Source organism: Grampus griseus (genome assembly GCF_964374135.1).
Source record: "Grampus griseus genome assembly, chromosome: 14".
NCBI classification, from domain to species: domain Eukaryota; kingdom Metazoa; phylum Chordata; class Mammalia; order Artiodactyla; family Delphinidae; genus Grampus; species Grampus griseus.
The window spans coordinates 52,600,461-52,627,138 of record NC_139008.1 but is presented as its reverse complement, the minus strand read 5'-3'; the positions used below and the strand labels follow the sequence as shown (position 1 = coordinate 52,627,138).

The following is a 26,678-nucleotide window of genomic DNA, read 5'->3' as shown; positions in this document are numbered from 1 at the left end:
ACCCATAAATCCAAATTGTTATATTAAATTGTTCAGTACTTAAGTTATATTTTTTAAACCCAAATTACTGACCAACAAAAGCACATCTCTAGACCATGTTCAGTCAAAAGCCTTTAACCTTTGACTTACTAGCTGCCAGTGGGCTTCTGCTCATAAAAATGTTACATTATTAATAATAATACTATTAATTAATTGTTTATTATTAATAATATTAGCGACGTACACCTTTAGAGCAGTGAGTAGCAGCAAGGAGACAGAGTTGTCAAGGATGTTGATTTTAGTGCTTAATACAATACCAGAGGCTATTTAGTGCCATGTTTTTTAACTGGGTCATCGCCATTGTCTCAAAATATTGATTTTATTTTAGGCACTTTGATTTTAAAAAGCACACACATAGAACTTCCAGAACACATATGCTGATACTAGAACAATCAGTATCTTTTAATTCTCTAAAGATGAATTATAAGGAGGTTTGATTGAATGGAATGTTTCAGCTGGCGTCATCTACAAGTGTGATCCAAATGCCTTTTAAGCATCTCTCACGTGGTGTGCTTTCACTTCACAGCATATACCGCTTGTTCTCAGCAGACCGGAAGCGAGTTGAAACTGCTTTAGAGGCTTGTAGTCTTCCATCTTCAAGGGTGAGCATGTTGCCTTCCTAAAACTAGCACTGCTAAATAGCCCTGAATAATCATACTAAAATATATCTTGCCCCACTATTATCCAAACATTTTTAAAACTAAGAAGTACATAGGACTTATTTGTTAATATGTACAATATACGGGGTCACTGTATTAGTTTCTTTCACTCCCATAACTCCAACATTTTCAATAAGAAAGACCCTTTGCAAGTTGAAAAAAATAAATAAATAACCAATTAATACAAAAAAAGTACTGGTCAAAAAATATTAACATTACTAAGAATTTAAGCTTCTTATTAATTATAAATCCTTTCTTGATGTCTGTTGAGATATTAGCTAATGATTATAGATTATGATTAGTAGTATTTTAAAATATTAATTTCATCTTATCCCCCTTTTTAAATGTCTAGGGCTAATATTTTTAAGTTAATAAGCAATTAGAATGGTAGTACATTTTATAAATAAATATATTTATGTACATTGCAGGGTGGTTCTCAAAAGGCTTTTGCAAGAGGAGTACAGGATCAAAACAGTTTGAAAATTGCCTACTTTGCTCCTATGGTAGTCAAGTAGATGAGAGGATAAGCTTGTAAGATGCTTTTTTTTTTTTTTTCTCCCAATACATTTGAGGCACTTAATATACGTTAACCACTTAAAATAAAGTAATTCGCCTTCATTTCAATGCATTTCTACATACCTGGCTCTAATTATCGTTGTTTCTGGGATAGCTGGGTCTGTTGCATAAAACCTTTTCCTTGTGCTATATGCAGAATACTCCTTTCTATTATGAATTATTTTTATCCCAGTATCTAAGCAACAAGTAAGCAAGAATAACACTTATACCCAAAGAAGAACCTTTGAGTCTCTTGAAACATGCTGGCAGTGTTGAAGTTGCACTGAATGAAGTTGAGAAGCCATTCTTAAATGTATGGTTAAGTTATGAAAAGTATTGAGAGCTGTTGCATCAGTTACATCAGCCAATTCTTGTGAATATTTTTCAGAAAAATGAAGTTTATTAACAACTTTGGTCGGTTACAGAAAAGAAAAAAAAAGTCACTCTCCGCTATCAGTTTCTTGCTATTTGTGGAAAAAGCTGCTGTTGCTGCAAACACTGGGCAGAGCTGTGGAAAGGCCCCCAAACATTTAACCTTCACTTTAATAAAGCAAAAGAAAATGATCAAACTTGTTTATTATTGCTCTTTCATTTGATGCTTTAGAGCAGGAAAGATATAACTATTAAGGTCTTGTCCTTGACTCAACAAATATTTTTTTATTTGACTTATTTCTTTTCTTTTTTTTAATTGAAATACAGTTGACTCACAATGTGTTAATTTCTGTTGTACAGCAAAGTGATTCAGTTATATATATATATATGTATATATATGTGTATATATATACATTCTTTTTCATATTTTTTTATTATGATTTATCACAGGATATTGAATATAGTTCCCTGTGCTATACAGTAGGACCTTGTTGCTTATTTATCCTATATATAATATTGTAGTTTGCATCTGCTAATTCCAAACTCTCAGTCCATCCCTCCCCCACCACCTTTCCTCTTTGGTAACCATAGTTTGTTTTCTATGTCTCTGAGTCTGTTTCTGTTTCATACATAAGTTCATTTGTGTCATATTTTAGATTCCACATATAAGTGATATCATATGGTATTTGTTTTTCTATTTCTGACTTACTTCACTTAGTATGATAATCTTAAGTCTATCCATGTTGCTGCAAATGGCATTGTTTTGTTCTTTTTTATGGCTGAGTAGTGTTCCATTATGTATATATGTACCACATCTTCTTTATCCGTTCAGACTTGACAGATATCGCTTGAGCTCTTACTATGTGCCCTCCATCACTGAGAATATGGTAGTGAGCAAAATGAAGTTCCAGTCCCAGGATTCAAGGACCATATACTCTCTGGAGGTGCTAGTCAAACACTTTGACTGATGTGTGTAAATTGGGGGGGAATGCCATGAACAAAAGGAATGGAGCACTGCCACTGAAAATAAGGGAAGTTCATTCCAGAAAAAGAAAACAATGTGTGCAAAACCCTGAGGCTGGAAAAAATTTACTGGTTTGAGTAACTGAAAAATGACCACTGCATTTAAGCATGAAAAGAAAGTGTGAGACATGAATTTAGAAAGACATGCAAAGAATTTTTTTCCTCTGCAGTTGCTCCTGAATTGACCTTTACTGGATAACATCTTGTGAAAAAAAAAATCAAAAATATTAACTTATTACTATAAAACTAGCTAAGGGAAAGAAGGAATAGAAAAATGAAGCTGAATAGAAAATCAAATCCATCAATCAATTCTCTGTAAATAGCAATTTTCTAAACAATTGGATTCTGACAATTCAGTCGATAAATGCAGATTGAGTTTTTACAATCCACTATGTCTATTATAGGTTCACACTTTCAATCCAATGTCAACTGGAGACATTTTTAAAGGAAAATGAGTTTCAAATAACAGGAGTTATGTTTAAATTGAAAAAAATATTTATCTTTAGTAAATTAAATGTTATGACAATTTTCTGAAAACAGATTGGAGACTTTTTAAAAATATAATCAACTTCCATCATAAAGTTTTGAAAGCTCATTATTCACAGTAAAGTATACTTTAGTTGGAGGACTCGTAGAATTACAATGCTGTAAAAAGATCTAAAAAACAAAGTCAGTTTCAGAGCTAGGAAATAAATGCTTCCTTGAACTGACTATATTTTAAATCCTTGTTGTTAAGTTCATATCTACAGAACAGTGGCCCTAGAAAATATCCACTAATTAGCAAAGATATACTGACAAGAGGTGTTTTAAACACTCCACAGAAGAAAAGGTTACGTAAATGGTAGACGGTAGTACATATCTGGGAGCCTTATATAGCCAGTGGTTGTTCAAACTAGATTTAATTGTGTTCTGTAAATAGACACATTACCAGAAATACTGTGGATATCCTGTTGAGATTTTTTAAACATTATCTTTGTGCACATTGTTAGGGATAATTAATGCACTTGAACTTGTATCCTGACCAACATGATCCATTGAAATAGCACATTCCTTAAAGGGTACTCCTTTAGAGATTTCAAATGCTTCGTAAAGTTACCTTAATTGTTAAAAAGTAGTACTGTATCTAAAAAGAGAGACAAAGTAATTACTGTCTTCTTTAATAATCCAAACGTATTTTCCAGTGAGAGGTTTGAAGACTTTTCCATATTCAGAAAACTACTACTTTACTCACAAACTTTCTGAGAACAGAAAATAGTGTGTTTGCACCAAATTCCCTTTGATTTAAGGCTTTATTAAGTTGAAAAAAAAGATCACTGACATTTGAAATCATATTATAGTCTTGGCATAGCACTGATCTTTTAATGAAGAAGATAAGAATAAATCCATATTTTTTTATAAAATAAAGCTTACTATAGTTATCAACATGCATGTAATACCAAAGAAAACAGCGATTATTCTGGATTTAAAGAATTCCATAAATTTTACTAAAGAATACTATGAACAAAATTTACAAAAGAACTTCTCCCAGGATAACTGTAATAGGTTGCCTTTCTCCTATGCCTTATACCCAGAATGTAAATTAGAAATTATAGTTATTCATTCAGCTGTGATTCTTAAAATCACTAATATCACAATTCCATTTTAGAACCACATTATGTATTCAGTTCATTATCAGTAGTTTACTTGTAATTATTTTGTGTACTCTCTGGCTGTCTCAACTTTTGATTTATAACTTTAGGACAAAAATACTGAAAATAGGTTGAAATCCTGAATTTACCGGAAAATAATTCATTGATTTGTGAAGATAAAATCTGTATGTGGACTCCTTATTCATTAAAGTCCACTGAATTAAATTAATATGTTTTTGAATAACATTTCTGAATGTTAAGTACCTGTTCATTATAGAATTGTTTTTTAAATCTACAAATGTATAAAGAAGAAAATACAAACAGTATCCAAAAACTGATATGCAATTTAGTTTTCTGGATCGCAGTGTGAGTTGAGGAATCAAGCGACCTTACTTCAAGACATAGAAACCGCCCCCCCCCCAATTTGTTGCCTTAGACAAGTTTTGTAAGCTCCCATCTCTTCAGTGTATGTATCTGTAAAAGGGGTCCCTAACCATGCCAACCTCATAGAGTTGACATGGGATTAACTGAAAACATTCAAGTAAAGCTCATAGAATTATATGCTTGACATACAGTAAGTGCTCAATAAATATTAATTCCTATTATCCTCTGAGTATTTTTACATATGCATATATATATATGAGTTTTTTTCTCTTTTTTTGTTTTCAATTTGGCATGTGGATATGTCATAACCTGGTCTTTGGAATCTGGAAATGTAAATGCCACCAGTACTATCTCAAGTTTTTTGTTTAATCTTTTCTCTTTTGAGATTCTTTGTATACAAGCATGGAATTGAAGCAACTATGTTTTTAAAGTATGGAAATTCTTTGTAGTTTCTGGAATAAATGGGCCTGATTCTGACTGTATTGGTCTTCTTAGTTCTCCCTCAAAAAGTTTGGATAACAATGGCAACAAATAATCACTGACCATCTGTTTTGTATTGGAGCCATGATGTGGTGAACCAAGTCCTGGACTACGAGACAGAAGACCTAAGGTCTTGTCCCATACCCAGGTTCACCCAACAGACATTGATTAGGTGCATATTATATGCCAGGCATCATTCTTGGGACACAAAGGAATTAAATAAGAGATAGTCACTTTGCTCTAAAACACGCAGTCTAGTAGATCATCAGAAATATAAAAAATAAAGGAAAAATTGTGTGATGGATCCTCGAAGGAAAGTATATAAAGGTGGATTATGGACACAAAAAGAGAATGTGTCATCTCTACCTGGTTTGGTAAGGAAGGGTTCACAGAAGAGTATTTGAACTTTGGGTACAATCTTAAGGGTATTGGACTTTAAGTTTCCTCTTGCTTAAACAGGACAATGAATCTATTCTATCCACTTCACCAAATCATGAGGTCCAGGAAAAGAAAATAGGTGAATGACCTTTGTGAATTTCAGCCTTATTTAAAATATACAGAATTGGTAATTGCCTGTAGCTTTTCCCTAAGTATCTCCCCCATACTCTTTCACTTGAGTTTTCAGTGGTGCACATTTTAACTTTTTTCTCCAAAATATATTTTCTCCCATTTTCACCCACTGACCCTAAAGGGTATCTTCATCAGTCAAGTTGGGCAAGAGAAAAATGAAGCTGTATTGAAATGCTGTCCATTTTCTATGTGCTAACATCCAACTGGTAATAAAAATAATACTGTATTTATTCAGCTTATTTCATCAATATGTCCTCTCTAATAGGAAGTTCTAATTCATAGCTGGTAAGTAAACATGGTTAGAGTTTTAGTAAAGCATATTGTTCTATGAAATTATGTTCAACTAAAGCAAATGGCTTTAGTTGAATCTGATGTTCTGTGGGAAGCATACTTGCTGTCAACTTCCACTTTTGTCATAACTTACACTCATTCATTTAGTAAATATTTATTGTGGACCTGCTATATGTTACAGATTGAGCAGTTAACAAGCAACACACAAGTCCTAGCTTGTGTTGATCTGCAGGTTAGCAAGTAATACAGAGAACTGTACAGCTGGGAGTACAAAACAGTTAAATAAGTACTGAAATATGAGATAAGTGTGGTATGATGGTAGCACAGAATGGAAGACAAAACCTGGTCTCAGAGGAAGAGATTTTAAGCTAAGACAAGAAGGGAGAAAAAAAAAGAAGTCAGTAAGAAAAGGAAAACAATGATTGATATCCTTAGACAAAATCTGTTTATTTGTATGCTGAGGGGAGGGGGAGGTAGAGTGAGCTCTAAATAGTAACTAAACAGTAAGGAGAGTGGGAGAACAAATTTGGGGTTCATCAAATCCAATAAAGTCTGATGCTTGAGTTGGCCGACAGAGCCACTGAGTATTTCCTTGAGATTTGTTTTAAAATCTCTCTTCCCTGTATCTCTCAGCCAAAGAGTAGGAGAGAGGCTCATTTCTGGCTATTTTAAAAACTACTTAAAAGAGACATGGGAGTCTAACTCCGAGAGAGGGTGGCACTAAAAAAAGTGTGCATTGTCCAGCCAAAAGGTTTTCTTTCATTTTGTATCAATAAATTAAATGGAATTTTGGAAACCTGTTTATAGGTTATACTTGTCCCCATCTTTTGAGTGGCAAAACACCATGAAACAATTTATGGGAATTTCCCATTGTTCTAGGAATTGGCCACTTGTGCTCATGATTTCAGAGTTGGTGTCCAGGTAACTGAACTTAATGGTGTAATGCATCTTGCTATATATAAATGACACATGTGTTGTTTGGTTGTCTCAAAATGCTGTTTTGCAAAATGGATTTTTTTTTCTGCCCTATAAATTGATTTAGTAAAGAAAATATTATTTTATTCGTTCATTTCTCAAATATGGGACTCCTGCTGTTTGCCAAGTGGTGAGCTAAGTTTTCTTATCTGTTAACAAGCAGTGTAGTCTCAGACCATAATTCAGACAATAATTTTTAGATATTTCTGTAAAGGTACATTTCCAAAAATAAGAATACGGTAAAAGGAAGGGTGTTTTCTTTGGTTTAAGGACTTGAAAATAATCATATAAACACATACCTGAAAAAGGAAAAACGACATGAAGAATGTCCTTCCTGTTAACAAAGCCTTGAATACATGCTTCCGGTTTCCATGGCAGCCCGACTAAACAGAAAAATAAGTCATAGAAGTCACTTTTTATATCAATGACTTGCTTTCCAAACAATAGGAAACAAGAGGAATCAGTGAGAAATAATGACCGATGTCCTACTTATGAAAAGTGTTTTGCAACTTATCAGATTACTTAAACCAGAAAGAACGTTGTTTGAAAAAAAGACACAAAATTGGGATTTTATCTTTTCATTTTGAAAATGTCTTTCTACAGGTTCTTTACTTTAAAAAAAAATACATTCATTCAAAAGTCTGCTAAACATCACATAAACAATGTGAATGTGCTTCATGCCACTGATCTGTACACTTAAAAATGGTGAAATGCTATATTTATTTTCTGTATATTTTATCACAATTAAAAATGAGATTAAAGTCACCAAAAACAGCAACCTAAAAAAAAAAAAAAATCTGCTGAACAGACCCTGTTTTCTCTAGATCTAACCTTATTTATTTATTTATTTTTAACATCTTTATTGGGGTATAATTGCTTTACAATGGCGTGTTAGTTTCTGCTTTATAACAAAGTGAATCAGTTATACATATACATATGTTCCCATATCTCTTCCCTCTTGTGTCTCCCTCCCTCCCACCCTCCCTATCCCACCCCTCCAGGCGGTCACAAAGCACCAAGCCGATATCCCTGTGCCATGCGGCTGCTTCCCACTAGCTATCTACCTTACGTTTGTTAGTGTATATATGTCCATGCCTCTCTCTCGCCCTGTCACAGCTCACCCTTCCCCCTCCCCATATCCTCGAGTCCGTTCTCCAGTAGGTCTGTGTCTTTATTCCTGTCTTACCCCTAGGTTCTTCATGACATTTTTTTTTCTTAAATTCCATATATATATGTGTTAGCATACGGTATTTGTCTTTCTCTTTCTGACTTACTTCACTCTGTATGACAGACTCTAGGTCTATCCACCTCATTACAAATAGCTCAATTTCTTTTCTTTTTATGGCTGAGTAATATTCCAACCTAAGTGCCCATCGTCGGATGAATGGATAAAGAAGATGTGACACATATATACAATGGAATATTACTCAGCCATAACCTTATTTATTGAATGTACTTCAGAAATTGCCTTAACATCCCTTTAGAAGGAGAAAACTCTTAAGCTTAAAATATAATGAAAAAACAGAAAATAAGTCTTTTGATACCTCAAAGCCAGTGTTCAAGTGAACTCCACCACTGGCCTCATAGATGTTTTCTGAATGTTCACCCTGGCCTCCTATTGATCTTATGGAAAAACCCCGAATGAACTTTTTGGCCAACCCAATAAAAGAAAGAAAAGAGGAAGGAGGGAGGGAGGGAAGAGAGAGAGAGAGACAAAACTGGGAGGATGAAAGATAACAAAGAAAAAGACCATTTACTGACCCTCTTGTTTTATTCCCCAGAATGATTTGATACCTCAAGAAGATTTCACTCCAGAAGTGTACAGAGTTTTCCTGAACAACCTTTGTCCTCGACCTGAAATTGATAACATCTTTTCTGAATTGTAAGGGAACACATTTTAACTCGTTTTGTTCTGCCTTGGCGATGGTACTCAGGGTGCTAGCTAGGGCAGGATTTTGAGCAGTAGAGGGAGATGGCAGAACCTGTTTGTACACGATAAATAATAGCAGTGATTCTGTGTAATTTGATGGAGACAATCACGCATTCCTACCCCTGATGTTCAACCACTTTTTTTTTAATTAATTAATTTATTTGTTTTTATTTTTGCCTGCATTGGGTCTTCATTGCTGTGCACAGGCTTTCTCTAGTTGCAGCGAGCAGCGGCTACTCTTCGTTGAGGTGCGCAGGCTTCTCATTGCAGTGGCTTCTCTTGTTGCAGAGCACAGGCTCTAGGCGCGTGGGCTTCAGTAGCTGTGGCACGCAGCCTCAGTAGTTGTGGTTTGTGGGCTCTAGAGGGCAGGCTCAGTATTTGTAGCACACGGGCTTAATTGTTCCACGGCATGTGGGATCGAACCCGTGTCCCCTGCATTGGCAGGCGGATTCTTAACCACTGCGCTACCAGGGAAGCCCTCAACCACCACTTTTAATGAGTGAAGTTGGCTATGATTTGTTGCAGGATGTCTGTGTTTTAGAATTCTCAGGGGGCTCTGTGTAGTTTGAAGATTATGGCTAGAACAGAGAAGCATCTAGGCTTACTTTGTGGAGATAGACTGTTGTAGAAAGAATGCTGACCTGGGAACCTGTCATATTACCTCTTTGCATCACATTAATGAAATGAGAAGTTTGGATTACTAAGAACCTTAGTAGCTGAAAATTATCTTGCTTTTATGTTAGAAATCATATAGGCATTACGTTTTTAAAAATGAATGGAAAAAAAAAGAAAAACACATCAAAACACCAAGGCAAATATGGGGAAGTAGCAATTTATCAATACCTTTCTTGATATACCGAAATCTATGTGGTGACAGATCAATCCAAAACTGACAGACTAAATAAAGATTTCTTTATATGAAAAACAAGCAAACAGCACTGCTGAGAATGATATCAGATGTACTCACTTTGTCATGTTCATTGCCATCGACTATTGATTGAACATCTGCAATATCTGTACTATTGAACTTGTCTTTGGGTTGTCAACTGGATTGAAATGGGAAGTTTGAATCACACTATATTGCAGAGTTATAGACTCTTGCTGAAGCATAATTTTAATGAAAAGAAAAATGTGCCCAAACATATTGGGTATTTTTAATAATGAGAAATAAATACATCTTTAGATGATTAAGCGGGATATGAGAATTTGATGACTAAACCAGAAGTTAAGCATCATAATCAAAAAACAACCCATACTCTGTGTTCCATTTAGAGTGGTACATCTTCACACACAAGATACAGTATTTCCCTATTGTGGTTTTCTTATGCATCTGGTATAGTTCAAGGGCATTGGGATTTGGTGGCAGTGATTGCAAAAGGTTGTGATGGAGCAACACAATGTTTTTAGGGCAAGATAGGAATTCCAGTATAGCATGCTCTTGCCAGGTATGGCAGGAGTTTGTTTCCACATAGCTAAATGCAAATATATGAATGAGACTTGGTGGAAAAACCTTCTAATTTCTTTGTTTTTAATTGTTTTTAGTGGTGCCAAAAGCAAACCATACCTTACAGTTGATCAGATGATGGATTTTATCAACCTCAAGCAGCGAGATCCCAGGCTAAATGAAATTCTTTACCCACCTTTAAAGCAAGAGCAAGTCCAGGTGTTGATTGAGAAGTATGAACCCAACATCAGTCTTGCCAGAAAAGGTCAGTCCACTTTTTCCCACACCAGAGCAAAGCTCAAGTTCTAATTGTGAGTGGGCCACTCTTGGTAGTCATGGACATCAAGGATTATTCAGGAGGGTTTCCCACATTTATATGCCTGCTTTTCTTTCTGACTTAAATCACTGGTGGTTTAATCAGAAGATTTTTTTAGAGTTTGGTATGTGATGTTTTTGTTGTTGTTATGTATATGTGTGTGTGTGTGTGTGTGTGTGTGTGTATGTGTGTGTAACATTGTTTTTTTAAATGTCTAATCATTTGTTTTGTTTTAAATTTTCCCAGTGACTGAAGGCATCTTTTTTTCAGACAGGAAATTCATTATCTTAAATGTTGCCCTTTTGGGTCTGTTTCTAGCTCTGTGACATGACCCATAGATTTTTCTAAATCTCTAAAATTGAATATTCAGTCCATTAGACCCTTATCTTATAGTAGTTTATAGTTTACACTACTGATGAATTTTTCCGCTTGAAAAGATATTTTAAACTTTGGTCTTCTGTGTTAAAAAAAAAATTCGTGTTTGTAGGAAAAAAAAAACAAAACTGGTATCAGAAAGACAACACTAAGATGCCTGAAAGTTATTGAGAAGTTTATATTTTTGATTCTGGAGAAATGATTTGCCAAAATAAGATCATGAAAATTCAGTTGCCAGGAGTTTTCAACTATATGTGGCATCATGGTCTCTAAACTGGATCATCCTTTACCACTAAGACCAAGTCTCATCTGGATTGAAATTCCTTCACTGAGAATATTAGTGTGTTATTATTGATGTTGTTGTAAATTGACTAGATATTCCATAGGGAGGAAAATAAAGTGCAATTAACCAATAATTAAGAAATAAATTGCATGTTAATATGCAAGTAATTTATAAGTAACAAATAGCTCTGGCAAGCTTGTGGTCATTAATAAGATGGTTATCTTAAAACTATCCTCTAAATGAAAAATGAGAGTATTTATTAAATATCAAAGTAAAATCTTATCACTAATTCTATCTTACATGTTATTAGTTGGGAATTTATAGATGAATTATTTTAGTTTTTAGTTTTATCATTTTACATATTTTAGTTTTAGTCTTAGTTTCTTCATCAGGCACTTTGCCTTTGTTGTACAACTGACCCAATAGTACATGTCGGCGTTGCCAGGCCTGCCCCTCCAACCCCCTCAGATCTGACTCTCTTTCTTCCCTGGTGTCACAGAGATGGGATTTCTCCTTTCATTAAACCAGAAGAACTCCTTGGAGGTTTCTCACAGATAGCTTGACAGTTCCCTTCTGAAATCCAAACTTCGTCAAAAATAACTAACACAGTGTTTTAACAATTCTGACAAGACTTCTAAAAGCAGTTAGCCCATGACACCAGGAAAACAAAAAGCTTTTGTGAAACCAATGAGGCACTTCAGAACCTAAACTTTGCCCTTTTCTCCTTCCTTCATACCACTTTGCTGGTGGTCCAGGCTTCATCTAGTGCGTGATGCCCCCATACATCATACTCTGATGACTTGGAAAAAGTAGAGGATACAAAGGAAAATACTACAATAGGTTATTGTAAAACTCTATCATCCTGGAAGAACTGATTTTGATTCTAATGGAATTAAGACTATATCTCTTAACATTTGCATGAGTATTTAGTTCCATCTTATAGCTGTACTAGGTGTGAATTCCATAATCATGCAGACATGTAAAATTCAGATATATTTAAAAAATAGCAACTTGATTTATTTTTCTACAACTTAATATGATATTGATCATGAGGCCTCTCTGTCAGCACTGATGTGATTTTTTAAAATCACAGTATTCATTTCTCAATCCCAAAACTCCAGTAGGAAGATGAACTTGAGATGTCTCACACCAAGTCATTTTGTTTGCTGCCTTGGCTCTGTTTATGTGAACAAAGAAGATTAGAGAAGATTGTTTTATTCTAGCAATTGTTGTTTCACAGTCAAAAGGATAACAATTTTGAAATCTTTATTTGTAGGAATAAGAAATTGTTGAGTTAGACCTCAATTCTTTAGTAATCAAAAGTTTGAAATATTTTTTCCAAAGATGAAAATCATTTTTTACTTGACTTTGCAGTTTATAATATCTGATGTTTGACTTTAAGATCTTTACAGGAACTCCTTTTTATATGCAACAAAGTACAATTTAAGAAAGTATTTATTATATGGCTTCAGTGATGACTGCTGCAAGGAAATTAGCTCTCACTTATCATGTGACTTTCAAAATGTGCATTATCGTTTTACAAAGAAGCAAACCAAAGCTTTGAGGTCAAATGACTTACCCAAGATCTCATACCAAGATGCTCTTCAGGAAAGCAGAGTTTTTAACTTTCAGTCAACTAGTTAATATGTTTTAATCAATAAACACATAAGAAAATAAGTAGGGAAGTTTAATATTACATTATCATTTTTTTCTGCGGCACTGTACATTTTTACTAGTTCTTCAAATGTGCCCAAGCATTAATTAAATTGACCACAAACTCAGTTTCATTTATCAGAGACTTCCATATTGCCTATATTTGATATAAAATCATGGGAATAAGATACATACAGAAAATCCATATATAATAGCATAAATATATATATACTATCTGATACAAGAAACATATTTTAAAGTAGGTGTTAAACAAATAAACAATACACAAAATTGACATATGCTAATGTTTAGTTTTTATAGCATTTGGTATAATTTTGACATAAAAGGTAATCTTAAATTAATGAAAAATTTTCAGTGTGGCTAAAAGCCTAATGGCTAAAGCCGAGTGTAAGTGTGAAGTGAAAACCCAGAAGAGCTGACCAACAGTGATGCTCTGTTGGCCGCCTGTCATGAGGATGTTACCCACATTCCACGCCGGAATTTCTGTTTCTGTAGATGTATGTATTGGTTATAAATAACCAGAAGGTTTCTGTGCAGTCTAAGGCCAAATGTTCACGTTTGGGTTTCACAGAGTTGGAATCTTGCTGCAGAAGATACTATTCTCAAGGGAGTTAGGTTTATTTTTACAATTTAAAATCACACACTGAAAAATGCTGTGGCCCCAAGTCAGCAAATGTTTCTTCCTTACCATGCTGTTTGCACTGTAGGCCTAACTCTACTTAATGCAGGGCTACACAATGACTCCTGCCTCTTCCAAACAAAAGGGTCATGAATGTCAGTTTGAAGACTCATGTCTCTTAGAGTTATTTTGTTTATAATTTAAACTCTTTAGAAGAAAGGCATTGAGTAAAATTAGCATGAAAAATGAAATACTTATTGGTGCCTTAGGTAACAGGCTGCAGACCTCTAGATTCAGCAGCTTTGTCCGTAAAAGAAGGCCAAATTATGCTTAAACTGCCAAACTGAAAGAAAAGAGTTAAGTTTGTTCATGTTTATTCTTCTGTGAAGAGCAGGTGTTCATGAGTATTTGTTAAGCAATTGAATTAATATAACAGATCTAATATTAGCAGATGTTTCAAGCTACGTTTCTTTTTTATCAGCAGTTCTTCCTCTTAAATTTTTGTACAGTGTGGTATAAAAAGCTTCCCTGCTTTGTTGCAATTAAGATGAAACTAAAACTTTTAGTATTTGATCAGTACTCCATGAGTTAATAGTTTAATAGTTGAACTCAAAATTAATAATAGCAGAACAATTTGTTTTTAAGCAAAGCAAATAGAAGTTCAGGTATAGCTAGCATATTTGCTCCAAATAGACCTAAGCTAACAATGATTTGCATACTAGAAATAACCCTATTGTATTTTTAATATTGTTTTATTTTAAAATTTTTATGCAAGTGAACTATACTGTGTCATTATTATCAACAACCAGAAGCACCCAGAGTGTGCTAGAGAGAGCACTGGACTTGGAAACTTGCAACCTGTAGTATTAGGTGGAACTCCTTCAGTTGAAAAATGACAAACTTAACTCAGACTGAAGCACAGAAAGGAACTGACAGGTACATATAAGCAAAAAGTGAGGGTGTTAATGACTTCAGGCATGACTACATCCAGGGGCTCAAATGATGTCATCAAGACCTGTCATCTCCCATCATGTTCTCTGCACTGGCTGTAATTCTTGGGCAGACTCTTCTGAAGTGACAAGAAAGCCAACAGCAGCTCCAGGCCTACCAATCTCATAGTTCCATCAAAATACCAGAAACCAGAACATGGCTTAAGCCACCCAGGACCACTCCTGAATTAGGATCATTGTGGCCTGGAGGATGGAATGTACCAATTGGACAGACTTTGGTCACATGACTCTCCCTAGAGCCAATAAGGAGTCAGCTACCTGAACCATGTGGACTGACAGTGGGAGAGAGGTGGTTCCCTGAAATTCACCTGGGGTGTGTACCTAGAAAGAGGAGGACTAGTCACCAGGCAGATAAAAACAGCAGATTCCACTAAAACTGGTCACAAATCAACAATCCATCATCTCTGTTTACCTTACCTTAGGAAGCCATTTAATCTCTTTGACCAGTTCCACCCCCTAGTTTTCTGATCTTTGAAAATATTCTGAGAGAATTTCTGGGAGAATTAAGTAAGTTTCTTATGATAAGAAGGTTGCATGTATTAATTGTTGGCTATTGAACCCTTGTTGACCTGAACTAATGAAAAATGAGAATTGGCATTTGTGCCAAATTATTTATGAGTCTGGAAGTGAGATTCAGAGCACTGGGCAGAGGCATTTCTGAATGCTGCTGTCTCTTGGCTAACAGGCTTATTTTACTTATTGCAATTAATAAAAAATTAGACTCATTTGGTGATGAAACCTGAAAAAATATGGTGAGTCATATCTGTGGACAAATGTTCGTTTCTGACTCATCAATATTTTATCTACATTTTTATTAAAATGGAATTATAATTATAATTTAAAATGTAAAGATTTACACTGGAATCTTACTATTTACTTTATCACTTAATTTTCCTAACAGAGTTTTTAAAATCATTATTTTCCCAACACCATTTCCCTTTACTAGGTAGAAGTTATAAAAAATAATGATTATTTTTATTAATGTGTATTATGCATTCTTGAGACATCAAACATGCCGTAATTAAGGAAAGAGACTGGCACTGTGTTATGGTTAAGCCAGTTAACCTCAGGCAAGTGACTTGACTTGCTTGAACTTCAGGTTCCTCATCTGTAAAATGGGATGATACCAGTTCTAGCAAACATCAGTGCTTATCCTGTATCCCTCGGCATACATGGTTCCAACACAGTCAACAGCATCTTCTGCAAATCTCTGGGACTTTCTCTCGGCCCAACCACAGCCAGCTTACAAGTTTCCAGGACTTCATGGCCCCAGGAGTAATTTTCAGTCAGGTGGTAGTACCGCTCTTCCTTGCCTCTTGTGTGGGACATTTCTGATACGTGTTCTTCACATTCTCCCAGAGTTCCCATGTATGAATGAGCCCGTTTCCCACAACTGCAACCTGCTTGATAAGGTTCCCTTTATTTGCTGCCTTTTCTTCCCTTCTCTTTTCTCCACTCCCCTACTGTTAGTTCCTGGGTTATCTCCAAATAAGCTGCTTGCACTCAAATCCTTATCTCAAAGCCCACTTTTAGAAGAACCAAAACTAAGACAAGCATTTCTCAATAAATGGCCTTAACAGAATCTAAAGTGAAAGATGGGTAAGGTCAGAGTAGCTGAGCATTGAGAGAAAAAAAAAAAAAAAATGGAAGGGCTGTGCCCATGGCTCATCCCTTCCAACATGTCACACGTTATCTTAGCTGTTACCATTCCTGAAGTCCTGGCTGGTAGCCTCAAAATCACAGGATCTCCTGTCTACAAGGGACTTAGCCATTTAGTGCCAACTCTCAGGTCATAGAAGAGGCAGCTAAGTGACAATGTTGAGAGTAGGACTATATTTTCTGTGTCCCAGTTCTTTGCACCACTCCAGATTCCCACGTGGAGCCCTCCATTAGGCCTTGCTCAAAAAATGCAATGTCAACTCTTTAGAAGTTAGCAGTTTGCATCCACAGCAGTGGTTTTCAGACTGTCCTTGACATAGCATCCTTTTATTTGTGTTTGTTTCTTCTCACAATGTCTCATTGGATTGGTCAATGTGTAGGAAGAACCGTTAGAAGCACTGTTTTGGTTGAATGAGCAGAGCCTGCATTGTAGCTGGTGATGGCTGCCCTACTCCTGTTTATTCTCCTGTTCCATCCCATTCTCTGCAGGCACTTCTGCCCAAACCCCAGGAGATTCGAGATGCTCAGTTTAAAAACCACACATCTGAAGGAGATATTCACTGGCCTAACGATCTGCCTCACCATTAAGGTGGCATCTGTTTAAATATTTTTGTATAGATGACCTGTGTAGCAATAAAAGAAATAAAAGAACAGAAATGAGTGAACAGAGGCACCTCAAATGAGATAGATTTTCTTCCCAAAAGACAAAGACAGATGAAAGCTGTATGATGTAGCCAGTTCTTTTCGTATCTTAAGTTACTACACTAAGAAAGCTGCCAAAAAGCTACTCTAGTATTTTATTGATTACAATTCCATTTAAATCCCACCTATTGACTTGTTAGCCTCTGTGGAAGGTCATAGAAGAATGACATTAGCATCTGTGAGTATATTCCAAGCTCCTCTTAACTCTGTGTTTTGTTTATTCATAGACTTCTCTGAAGTATTTGAGACTGGCAAAAATGAAAAAAAATTATTTTCAAGAGAGCCATTATGGGACTTCCCTGGTGGCACAGTGGTTGAGAGTCCACCTGCCGATGCAGGGGACACGGGTTTGTGCCCCGGTCTGGGAAGATCCCACGTGCGGCAGAGCGGCTGGGCCCGTGAGCCATGGCCGCTGAGCCTGCGTGTCCAGAGCCTGTGCTCCGCAATGGGAGAGGCCACAACAGTGAGAGGCCCGCGTACCGCAAAAAAAAAAAAAAAAAAAAAAAAAAAAAGATAGCCATTATGAATTCACTGTTCATCAGTTGGCTTGATAACTTCCTTGAATTTCCTTTCTTGATTGCATTTCCTCCTTTCCCAGGAGGGAGGAACTGGGCTTGAGGAAAACAAATGCCTGGCCCAGGAGTCCTGGTTTTTTTCTCTTGCATCCTTTCTTTCTGTGACCTCAGTGTCCACTCAGAATTACAGCTCTAACCAGAAAGCCACAACCATGTCCATTCAAAGCTGAAATGGCTTTTGTTCAGAAAACAACCAGTCAGGAAAAAAAAACAAACAAACATATATATATATATATATATATATATATAAAGACAAAAACAAATGCAAGTTTTAAAGAGGTGCAGGAGTGAACTTGGTAGCATAATCCACCCCAGTCTGTTGAGTGTTTTTAAAACTTCTTTCCCTCATCAGACTATACCTTCCCAAGATGCCTTGCTGTTGTGGGTGAGAACTAATGGGACAAAGCAGATAATGGCTATTTTCTCCTAGAGGTAACCTCCCATCAGAACAAAGCATTAATAATCACTGACTGTTACACCTTTTCCCTTGCCAGCAGGGGTCGGGGGCAGGCTATGGCTCAGTTAGAAGGAACGGCTTAGCAGCTTGCACTGTGCTGCAGAAAAGCCAGGAAGCCAAGGCATTGGACCCCAACATCTGCTTTTCCCAGAGCTGAGTTTTGTTGATAGTTGATTTTACACCAAATAAGCGGGAAGGAAGCTGATTGAATGCAGAGAGAATCAACTCCATGCAAAACATATGGTGACCACAAGGAAGCCAGATGAGGTGAGGGGTAGACTGTCTAACCTAACACTTCACAGGAAAGCTGAAAAATGCACCGTGGCAATGGGTGAAATGTCGGGAAGTTGAGAATGACCAATAATTTCATTCATTCATTATAGAGATTCTAGGAGCCCTGTGTGAACCACTGCAGTCTGTAGGACTCCAGTTGCAAAAGCAAAATTACCTGCAGAGTAGGGATGGCACGATTTTAAGAGGAAGACTTAACTGAGGATGTTTGAAAAAATTAAATTTCTCACCTAACACCCTACCTTACGTGTAGGAAAGGAGTCCAAAATGCTTCTTATTAATGTTGTTACTGTTACCTAAAAACTGGGTTCGCCTCTTGGTGGGTATTGAGCCAATAGACACACCCAAGCCAAAGATCGGGAGAAGGAAGGATTATTACTTGCAGCAAATAAGGAGAACGTCGGGGATCTTTTCTAAAGCAGTGTCTCCCCTAACAGCAAAATTGGGGAAGTTTTAAGCTAAGGGTACTTGCATATTCATGAAGAGGCTAGAGCAGGTGAGAATTCAGCATAAAATTGAGGCAAAAATCGAGAGAGTCCAAGCTTTAATTGATTGAAGTCAGGAGGGTCAACATCACAATTCCATCTTCCACCTGGGAGGGGGCCTTAGTTCCTGCAGAACTCAAAGATACATTATTATTATGTATATCCCTTGAGGAGGAACTAGGACTCCGCTTTATCATTGCACTACTCTTTGACTGCCTTTTCTTTGTTCCTGCATTCCTTTGTTCCCTTAATATCGTTGATTCCTGAGACCTGTTCAAGGGGCATTGTGGCCAGTCTTAGATCACTAAATGGCTTAGACCAAAATGGGTTCTCTTATGTCAAGAAAGCCATGCCTGGTTCTCTTTTTCCAGGGACTCTCCCTAACCTATCTGCTTACACTACTTGCCTTTGTTTAGCTTCCCCCAGCAGTGACCCTGGGAGAAGAATCCAAATATAAAGAGTTTATTTGAAAGGTGATTCCAGGTAGCACCAGTAGGGCAATTTAGGAGGTGAGAATGAGGAACGGTAGGCAACCATTAAATGTTGCATCATCTCTCAGTCCTGGGCAAAACTAATGTCCATCTTACCCAAGGAACATGATATTCTCGTTAAGGATCTAGAACATTTTTCTCTCCTTTGTGTTATGGTCAAGAACCATTGTGAAGGGTCTCCTCTCATGGAACAATGTGATGGTGCACTAATAAAATGCGACAGACTTGTTCCCTACCCTCTGAGAACCTCTAGCCCTAAATGATCAATCAGCCGTTACATACATCTAGTGAAAAAGACTCCAAGCCCATGTTTAAGAGAGTAGGGTACCAATCTGGATTCTGTTTTTATCTAGCCATGTCAACTTAAAAGGACTGTTTAATCTCACTGGGTCAAAGTTTATCTGTCCTGTTAAATAATAAAATGCTGTCTTACCTACCAAACAGAACAGTGTGATGTAAATAAATTGCAGATGTGAGAATACTTTGAAAAAGGGAAAGTGCTAAATCAAAGTTAGGTGCTATTATTAAGAACTTTCACACAAAACCACATGAACAAGTTCAGCTGAATACAGGGAGAACTACAGGGCCACAAAAAGCCAGGACAGCTGGGTCGTGGGGTTGATCTGCAAAGGCTTTTGAGAAGAGCACGTATTCATTTAGTAGAGATTATTACACGATATCTTGGACTTGTATTTGTACATAATTATGGTAATTGAACAGCTTTGCAATCAAGATGGAATAAGAATGCATGACACTTTTCAGCCTAAGATAACATAATAATGCCTGAGAACATGTATAGAATATACTAACTCAGGATTGAGAAGAAATGGATAAAATAGGCAAAGAAACCAGCAAAGTTCATACACTATACAAAAACACAGTTAACTGGCAAATATAATAGGAAAGTCTGTGCCCAAGCAAAGAGAATTGAAAAGGGAACATTTTATAGATTATTTCTGTAAGTAGGCAAATAGATTTTGGTGAGCCCTGGGATATGAGAGCCATCTGCACTTACTGTCTAGCAGAACTCACATAAGGGTCAAAGCACCAGGAATAAATGTGAACCAGGGAAATACCTTCTCAGAGCTGTGCTTGGAAGTGATTTTAGGAGGTGCTAAGCCATTGGACCAGTAGCTTTCCAACATGCCCTGGTATCATTACATTAGGACTGAGGATTGAATGGTGATGAATGAATTCTCAACCGCCTAATCCCAGTGACATCCAAACATGTGAGTGCCAGATCCTGCCTAATTGGCATTTGGCTCAGCAAAGTGAGGCTGGTGGCCATGCTAGCTGGCAGGCACATTGTTCAGTTTGCCCATCCTAACTGTGTGATGATTCTGTAAGGATTTATAGGCCATCTGTCTTCCAAGGCATAATTTGTCAAGATTTCTCTGTGCTTCCAGGCTTTGAAAGATGTTATTTGCATGTGTTTGGCTATTCCTTTTAAAAGGTAACCTGCATTTTTTTTTTTTTTTTGCAAAACCCACAAAACAATGTCATATTTTCTGTTTAGCATTTCTGTTGTCCTCACATTGGCATAACACATTTTTTTTGTTGTATTTTATTTTTCTTCCTACAAGTTAGACTCATGGATTGGAGAATAAAAATGTTAGAGGGTGCCTTTGAATTACTTGTGGAGATTAGAATGTAAATTGAGTCTGGAAAAGAATTTTAGATCTTGATAGACAAATCCAAATCAAAGAGCTAATCCTCACGCCTCTACTAGATGGGTCATTTGTCCTGCCTGAGTCCAGCTTCTTTTAACAAAAAGATTAAAGTCACACGTTTTAAAAAGATAAGTAAATCATGGGAAAAAGCTCTTCCTTGGTCACATTCAGGGCTATTTTTAGGACTAATCCACATTGCCTCAATTGAAGCCAACGGCTACAGAGGCAGGATCCTCTCCTTTCATCATCCTTGTTCCTCATCCAGGCCAGTGCTGGGAAAGTTATGTGGATAAACATCATCGGTCGCACTCACCACCATCTGCCTTCCCGTTGCCCTGGCACCACCTCCAGATCCAGCTCTCACACTGAGTACCCCCTGTGACCTTAGAAAAGTTGCTTACCTCTCTAAGCCTCAGATTGCTCATCTGAAAATGGGAAGTAAAAAGTACCTCTCTTATAGGATTTCTGTGCCTGCCACATGGTCAATGCTCAGGTACTGCTAGCTCTTCCTGTTATGATGATGATGATGGTGATGATGATGAAGATTATGATTTACCTTCTCCTAGTACTAGATTATGTGCTGTACAGCAGGATAGCATAGTAGTTAATGGCATGGAACACAAAGCCTGACTTTGGGTTCAAATCCCATTTTATCCACTTGTAAGCCATGTGATCTTGGGCAAGCTACTTGAGTTTCTCACCCATAAAATAAGCATAAAAGTAGTACCCACTTCATAGAGTTATTATGAGGATAGAATGAGTTAATATTTGCATATAGTAAATAGTATATAAAGGTTTATAAAATAACATATGGGAGATAGACTAAATTCATGAAGCTCTTCAAAGGCTGGCTCTCTCTTCCTTTACCATCCTGCTTGCACATGTATAAATATACTTCCTTTCAAGTCAGAATCCATTCTTTTTTTTTTTAAAGTAGTGTGTTTGTAGACACAGCCAGCCACATTTTCTTTCTTTGACTCTCCACAGAATTATTTTTCACTTTAGCACTTCGCCACTGTTACCTTACATCTGCTTTTAGGACGAACGAGGTAGCAGTTCCATGTTGGTGCTTTGATGCCATGATGAGGTCATTTCCAAGGTAACCATCCCAGTAAAAAACACACACTGAACAGGAAAGAGCCTGACTTTCAAAACTTTCTAGTCACTTTAGTAATGTGCCATGAATTCTGTTTAGAGATTAGCTTGTGACCATGCCCTGCTGTCCTTTTCCCTTTCCTGGTCACAGAGCCCATGTAAAGTGTCATGTGAGAGTCTGGTGCTGAGGACTTGCCATCAGGCTCATCTGTGCAATAAGGAGCATCAGCTTTTGTTACACAACCTTATTGAAAGTCACTTTCATAAGCTTCTAGGTAGAAGGTGAGGGCTATGGATTTATTTCAGATAAACTTCTTACTTGTGAATTTCAAAAGAAATTCTAGCATTGCTGAGCAAAGATGTTAGAAGGAGAAAGTATTGACAGGGCGGGTAACTTGTCATTTCAGTGTCATGAAGGACAATCAGCTCTTTCATTGTTTAAGGATTGATTTGTTCTGTTGTGAATTATCTTAGTCCCCTATTTCTATTTTGATGGCTTTAGACATTTAATACTGTCTGACTAGTGCTTCTGCCAGGGACTAGGCAGAGGGAGAGAGTAAAGATAAAACTCTCCTTCTTTTCCAGCCACTGGGGAACACCAGGGCTTGGAACTTTCTAGACCATCTCCTAGAAAGGAGCCACAGGCTTCTCTCTTCAGGACTTGGGACTTCCCCTAGGCTTGGGGACAAGGAAGCCTTGGTAGAAGAGTGCCCTCAGAACCAAGCCGAAAGGGTACTCTTAAGTTCTCCCTTCTCTTCCATCCCTCCATTCCCTGAGACAAAATTAGAATGCTGTGTTGCTGCCTGTGTTGGAGAAGAGTGAGAGGGTCTTGGAAAGTATAAGGGAGGAAATATTTTGTCTGTTAAATACTCCCGCCTGATAAATACCTGGGAGCTCTGGCTGCCTCTGTGACTGACTACATTCTACCTGGGAAAAGACACAGCAAGGAAAACTTGACTGACAAATTATCCATATAGTGCCATCTATGGTGAGGTATTAGTCACTGCATACTTCTCACCAAAAAGATTTGAATGAAAGACAACCAAGGAGATCCACGATAAGTCCCTGACCAGGCAAAGCAGGTCTATAGCAGAAGACCTTCAGTTTCTCCCATCTGATTTATTTTACCTAAAAATAGTAGGATCAAAAGGATAAAGCATGTGAAATCTGATTTTTTTAACTTAATCAACAAACTTCTGCAGTCTGGTATAGTAGAGAAATCATGGATCATCAGGATAAATAGAATGAATAGTCTAGATGTATTCAACTAATTAAACTCTCTGTTGAAACCACACTAAAATTGCATTGTATTTTTTTAAGGCATAATCTGGCAAGGGTGGATATAATAGGGTAAGAGACAATAATTACACAATTTTGGCAACGATCTATAGGTTTACAGCTATAACACATCTGAGGAAACTGATCATAGGTTTAGAGTTACAGCCTAGAATAAGGAGGGTTGGTTGACAGCTGTTTAAGGAATAGTCTCCCACCTGGGAGAAAACTAAAGGTTTCCCTTCTGGAGACAAGAAAGCAGAGGGTCTGAGGATAACACAATCCCAGGTGAAGTCAGGGATAGTATTTGAAAGCAAAGAGATAAAGTGATTGTAAACATTCTGCCCCTTCCCCCATTTGGCTCTGGAAGGCTGGCATCCAGGCCTTTATTTTCCTGGCAAGTGATTAAACCGATCTTCTCTCAGGACTTGATCGGCTCAAGAAGAAAGAACTAAAGGTATTGACATTAGGGCTTACTCCAAAGAGACAAAGACTGATCCCTCTACAATGAGGCCTTATTAACTCTTACACTTTGCATGTTCGTATTCAGATATACAGATGCTTTGAATAGTCCAATCAGCTTTTTAGTCCACCCATTTGAAATATGAACAGGCAATTAAAAATCACTAGACATATGAGGAAAACTTACTTAAAAAGTAGAAGTAAGCAAAAATAAAAGTAACCTTAAGGAAAACAATGACTATGTAGTGAGAAGAAAATTTTAAATATACATATATCATTAATATCCTTAGAAAGATAATAAAACATATTGAACCACTGAAAAAATAACAATGCTATTTTTTGAAGAAATGTCAAAGAACATAAACTGGCTCTTAGACATTAAATAGAGGGTAGCAGAAACAAAACACTCAAAGAAGGGTTGGAAATAAGGTGTGGAAAGCTCCCAGAGAGTAGAGCAAACAAATAAAATGAAAAATTGGAGGGAGAATATATGAAAATGTAAAATTTGATCAAATAATATTCCAGAAGAAAGAGAACAGAAATTAGCATAGAGATAATTTTTTTTTTTTTTTTTTTTTTTTGCGGTACTCAGGCCTCTCACTGTTGTGGCCTCTGCCATTGCAGAGCACAGGCTCTGGATGCAGAGGCTCAGCGGCCATGGCTCACGGGCCCAGCCACTCCGGGGCATGTGGGATCTTCCCGGACCGGGGCACGAACCCGTGTCCCCTGCATCGGCAGGCGGACTCTCAACCACTGCACCACCAGGGAAGCCCCAAGATAATTTATGAAAATGTTCCAAATAGAAGAATAATAGCTTTCAGACTACAAAGACTTCAAGAGTGTCCAGCACAGGGGATAAAAATAAACCTATACCAAAGCACATCATTGTGAAGTTTCCAGAAACTGGAACTTAATAAGATGCTAGAAATTTCCAAAGAGACAAAATAAAAAAACAGGCCACATATGTTTTTAGGATGATGAAATAGTAATTCTTCAAATCTCTTAACAGCCCACTAGAAGCTAAAAGACAATGAAGCAACTTTTCTCACAAAAATCTAAAAGAAAATTTTCTTAACCTACAATATTATACCCAGATAAACTAGCAATAAAGAATGCAAATGTCATAAAGCCATTTTTAGACGTACAAGGCTCAAAAAACTTAACACTCAGGAACCCTTTCTCAGGAAGCTACTGACAAATGTGCTCCCACTGAAATGAAAAGCTAACTATGAAGGAGGAAGATGCGGTTTACAAAAAATAAAAGAGATTCAACAAAGAATAGAATTTAAAAAAATGTTAATTGATTAATCTAAATTGGATTAGGTCATAAGACTCTAGGAAAGGCTTCATCAAGTAAATGAAACTGGGAGAACAGTTGTGCCTGAACATATTGCAAAGAGGTTTAGATAACTGTGTCTTCTTCCTGGAGAGACTTAAGCTGAAACATCTTTTCTTAGATGCCTGGAACATGAGGTCAAGCTGGAAAGTTCTGTTGGAAGTAGGTTTCAAGAAGTCAATTAATAAAAGGGGTCAGGACCTGAGAAAATGGGAGAACCAGTCCATAAACCTCTTTAGACTGTTCCATTCTGTTCTCCAGAGCTCCCTTTTCTGGACACAGATCCTCCTCTTCTTAATTGTTCCCAAGGCCTGGGACTTCCCTGGTGGTCCAGTGGTAAAGAATCTTCCTTCCAATGCAGGGAACGTGGGTTTGATCCCTGATTGGGGAACTAAGATCCCATGTGCCACAGGGCAACTAAGTCCACGCGCCACAACTACTGAGCTCGTGTGCCTCAACTAGAGAGGAGCCCCCGCACCACAACGAAGAGACCGGGCACTATAACAAAAGATCCCGCATGCCTCAACGAAGATCCCACGTGCTGCAACTAAGACCCAACACAGCCAAAAATATAAAGATAAATTAATTGTTCCCAAGGCCCATAGGATGGTCCCAGGTTTAAAGAAGGCAAGGGAGTAGCTTGTTCCCCAGTATATATTCAAAGGCCTTGGCATGCACTTGTAAGCATGAAATGCATCCAGCTCTATGTCCCTGGATATACAGCAAGATTTAAAAGCATCCCTGGGAGGTCTCATTTTGTCACAACAAAATTTCAAATTTTTGTCTTCCTGACATTTTCAAGAGGACACAAGTGGAGCCTCAGTCATCATCTACCCCAGGGGAAGGAGAGAGGCAGAAGGAGGCAGAGGTACAGTTCCTGGCCATGGTATATGTGTACAGCTGCCTGACATTTGAGAGTTTCTCTGCAGCAAAGATATTGTTGAAGAATGACAAGCCATATAAATGGCCATTGGGACCATCATTTTGTCATGCCACTTTCCTCTCGTGTCCCTTTGAAGATGGTTCCTCCCCATTGAAGTCAGATCTTTTCACATTTGATCACCAGCCTTCTTTTTTCAGTATACACTAGAACTTCTTTTGAACGAAAAAGCTTCATAGAGCAGTGTTTTCTCCATTCCTTGAGACTTATATTTTTCCTACTTTGGCTCTAAGTGGTTCAAATAATATAAATGCTTATAAAGATCTTTAGGTGTCTTTATATGAGTGGCATGTCCACTTGGAAGCATATCAATCTTTTATTAAGAAAATATAGAAGGGACTTTATTTTTAGCCTTTGTCAGCTGGTATTATCCTTCTGAACTTAACTTTTCTTCCTGTTGTTTTTATTCCAGAAAATCATCACATTGCTTTTAATTGTGGTTTGATGTTTCATAATCTCATTCTAATATGGACATTTTGTTTTAATTTAGCTGGTAATCATCCAGAGTGTATTAAACCACTTGAATTCATAGAACTTTAGAGCTGAAAGAGACATAAGAGCCCATCTAGTTTTCTCATCCTATGGTTGAAGAGTTTGTCGCTGATCAATTACT

General features: G+C 37.1%; 1 protein-coding gene across 2 annotated transcripts in view; it reads left to right on the top strand.

Annotated features, from left to right (window-relative positions):
* PLCB1 (phospholipase C beta 1) overlaps positions 1–26,678 on the top strand; it is a 682,255-nt gene that overhangs the window by 482,338 nt on the left and 173,239 nt on the right. For both annotated transcript variants that reach the window (XM_082670207.1, XM_082670208.1), the window contains exons 7-9: positions 566–641; positions 8,758–8,858; positions 10,449–10,615. In XM_082670207.1, the coding sequence (XP_082526333.1) occupies positions 566–641; positions 8,758–8,858; positions 10,449–10,615 (344 nt within the window). The remainder of the gene's footprint in view (positions 1–565; positions 642–8,757; positions 8,859–10,448; positions 10,616–26,678) is intronic.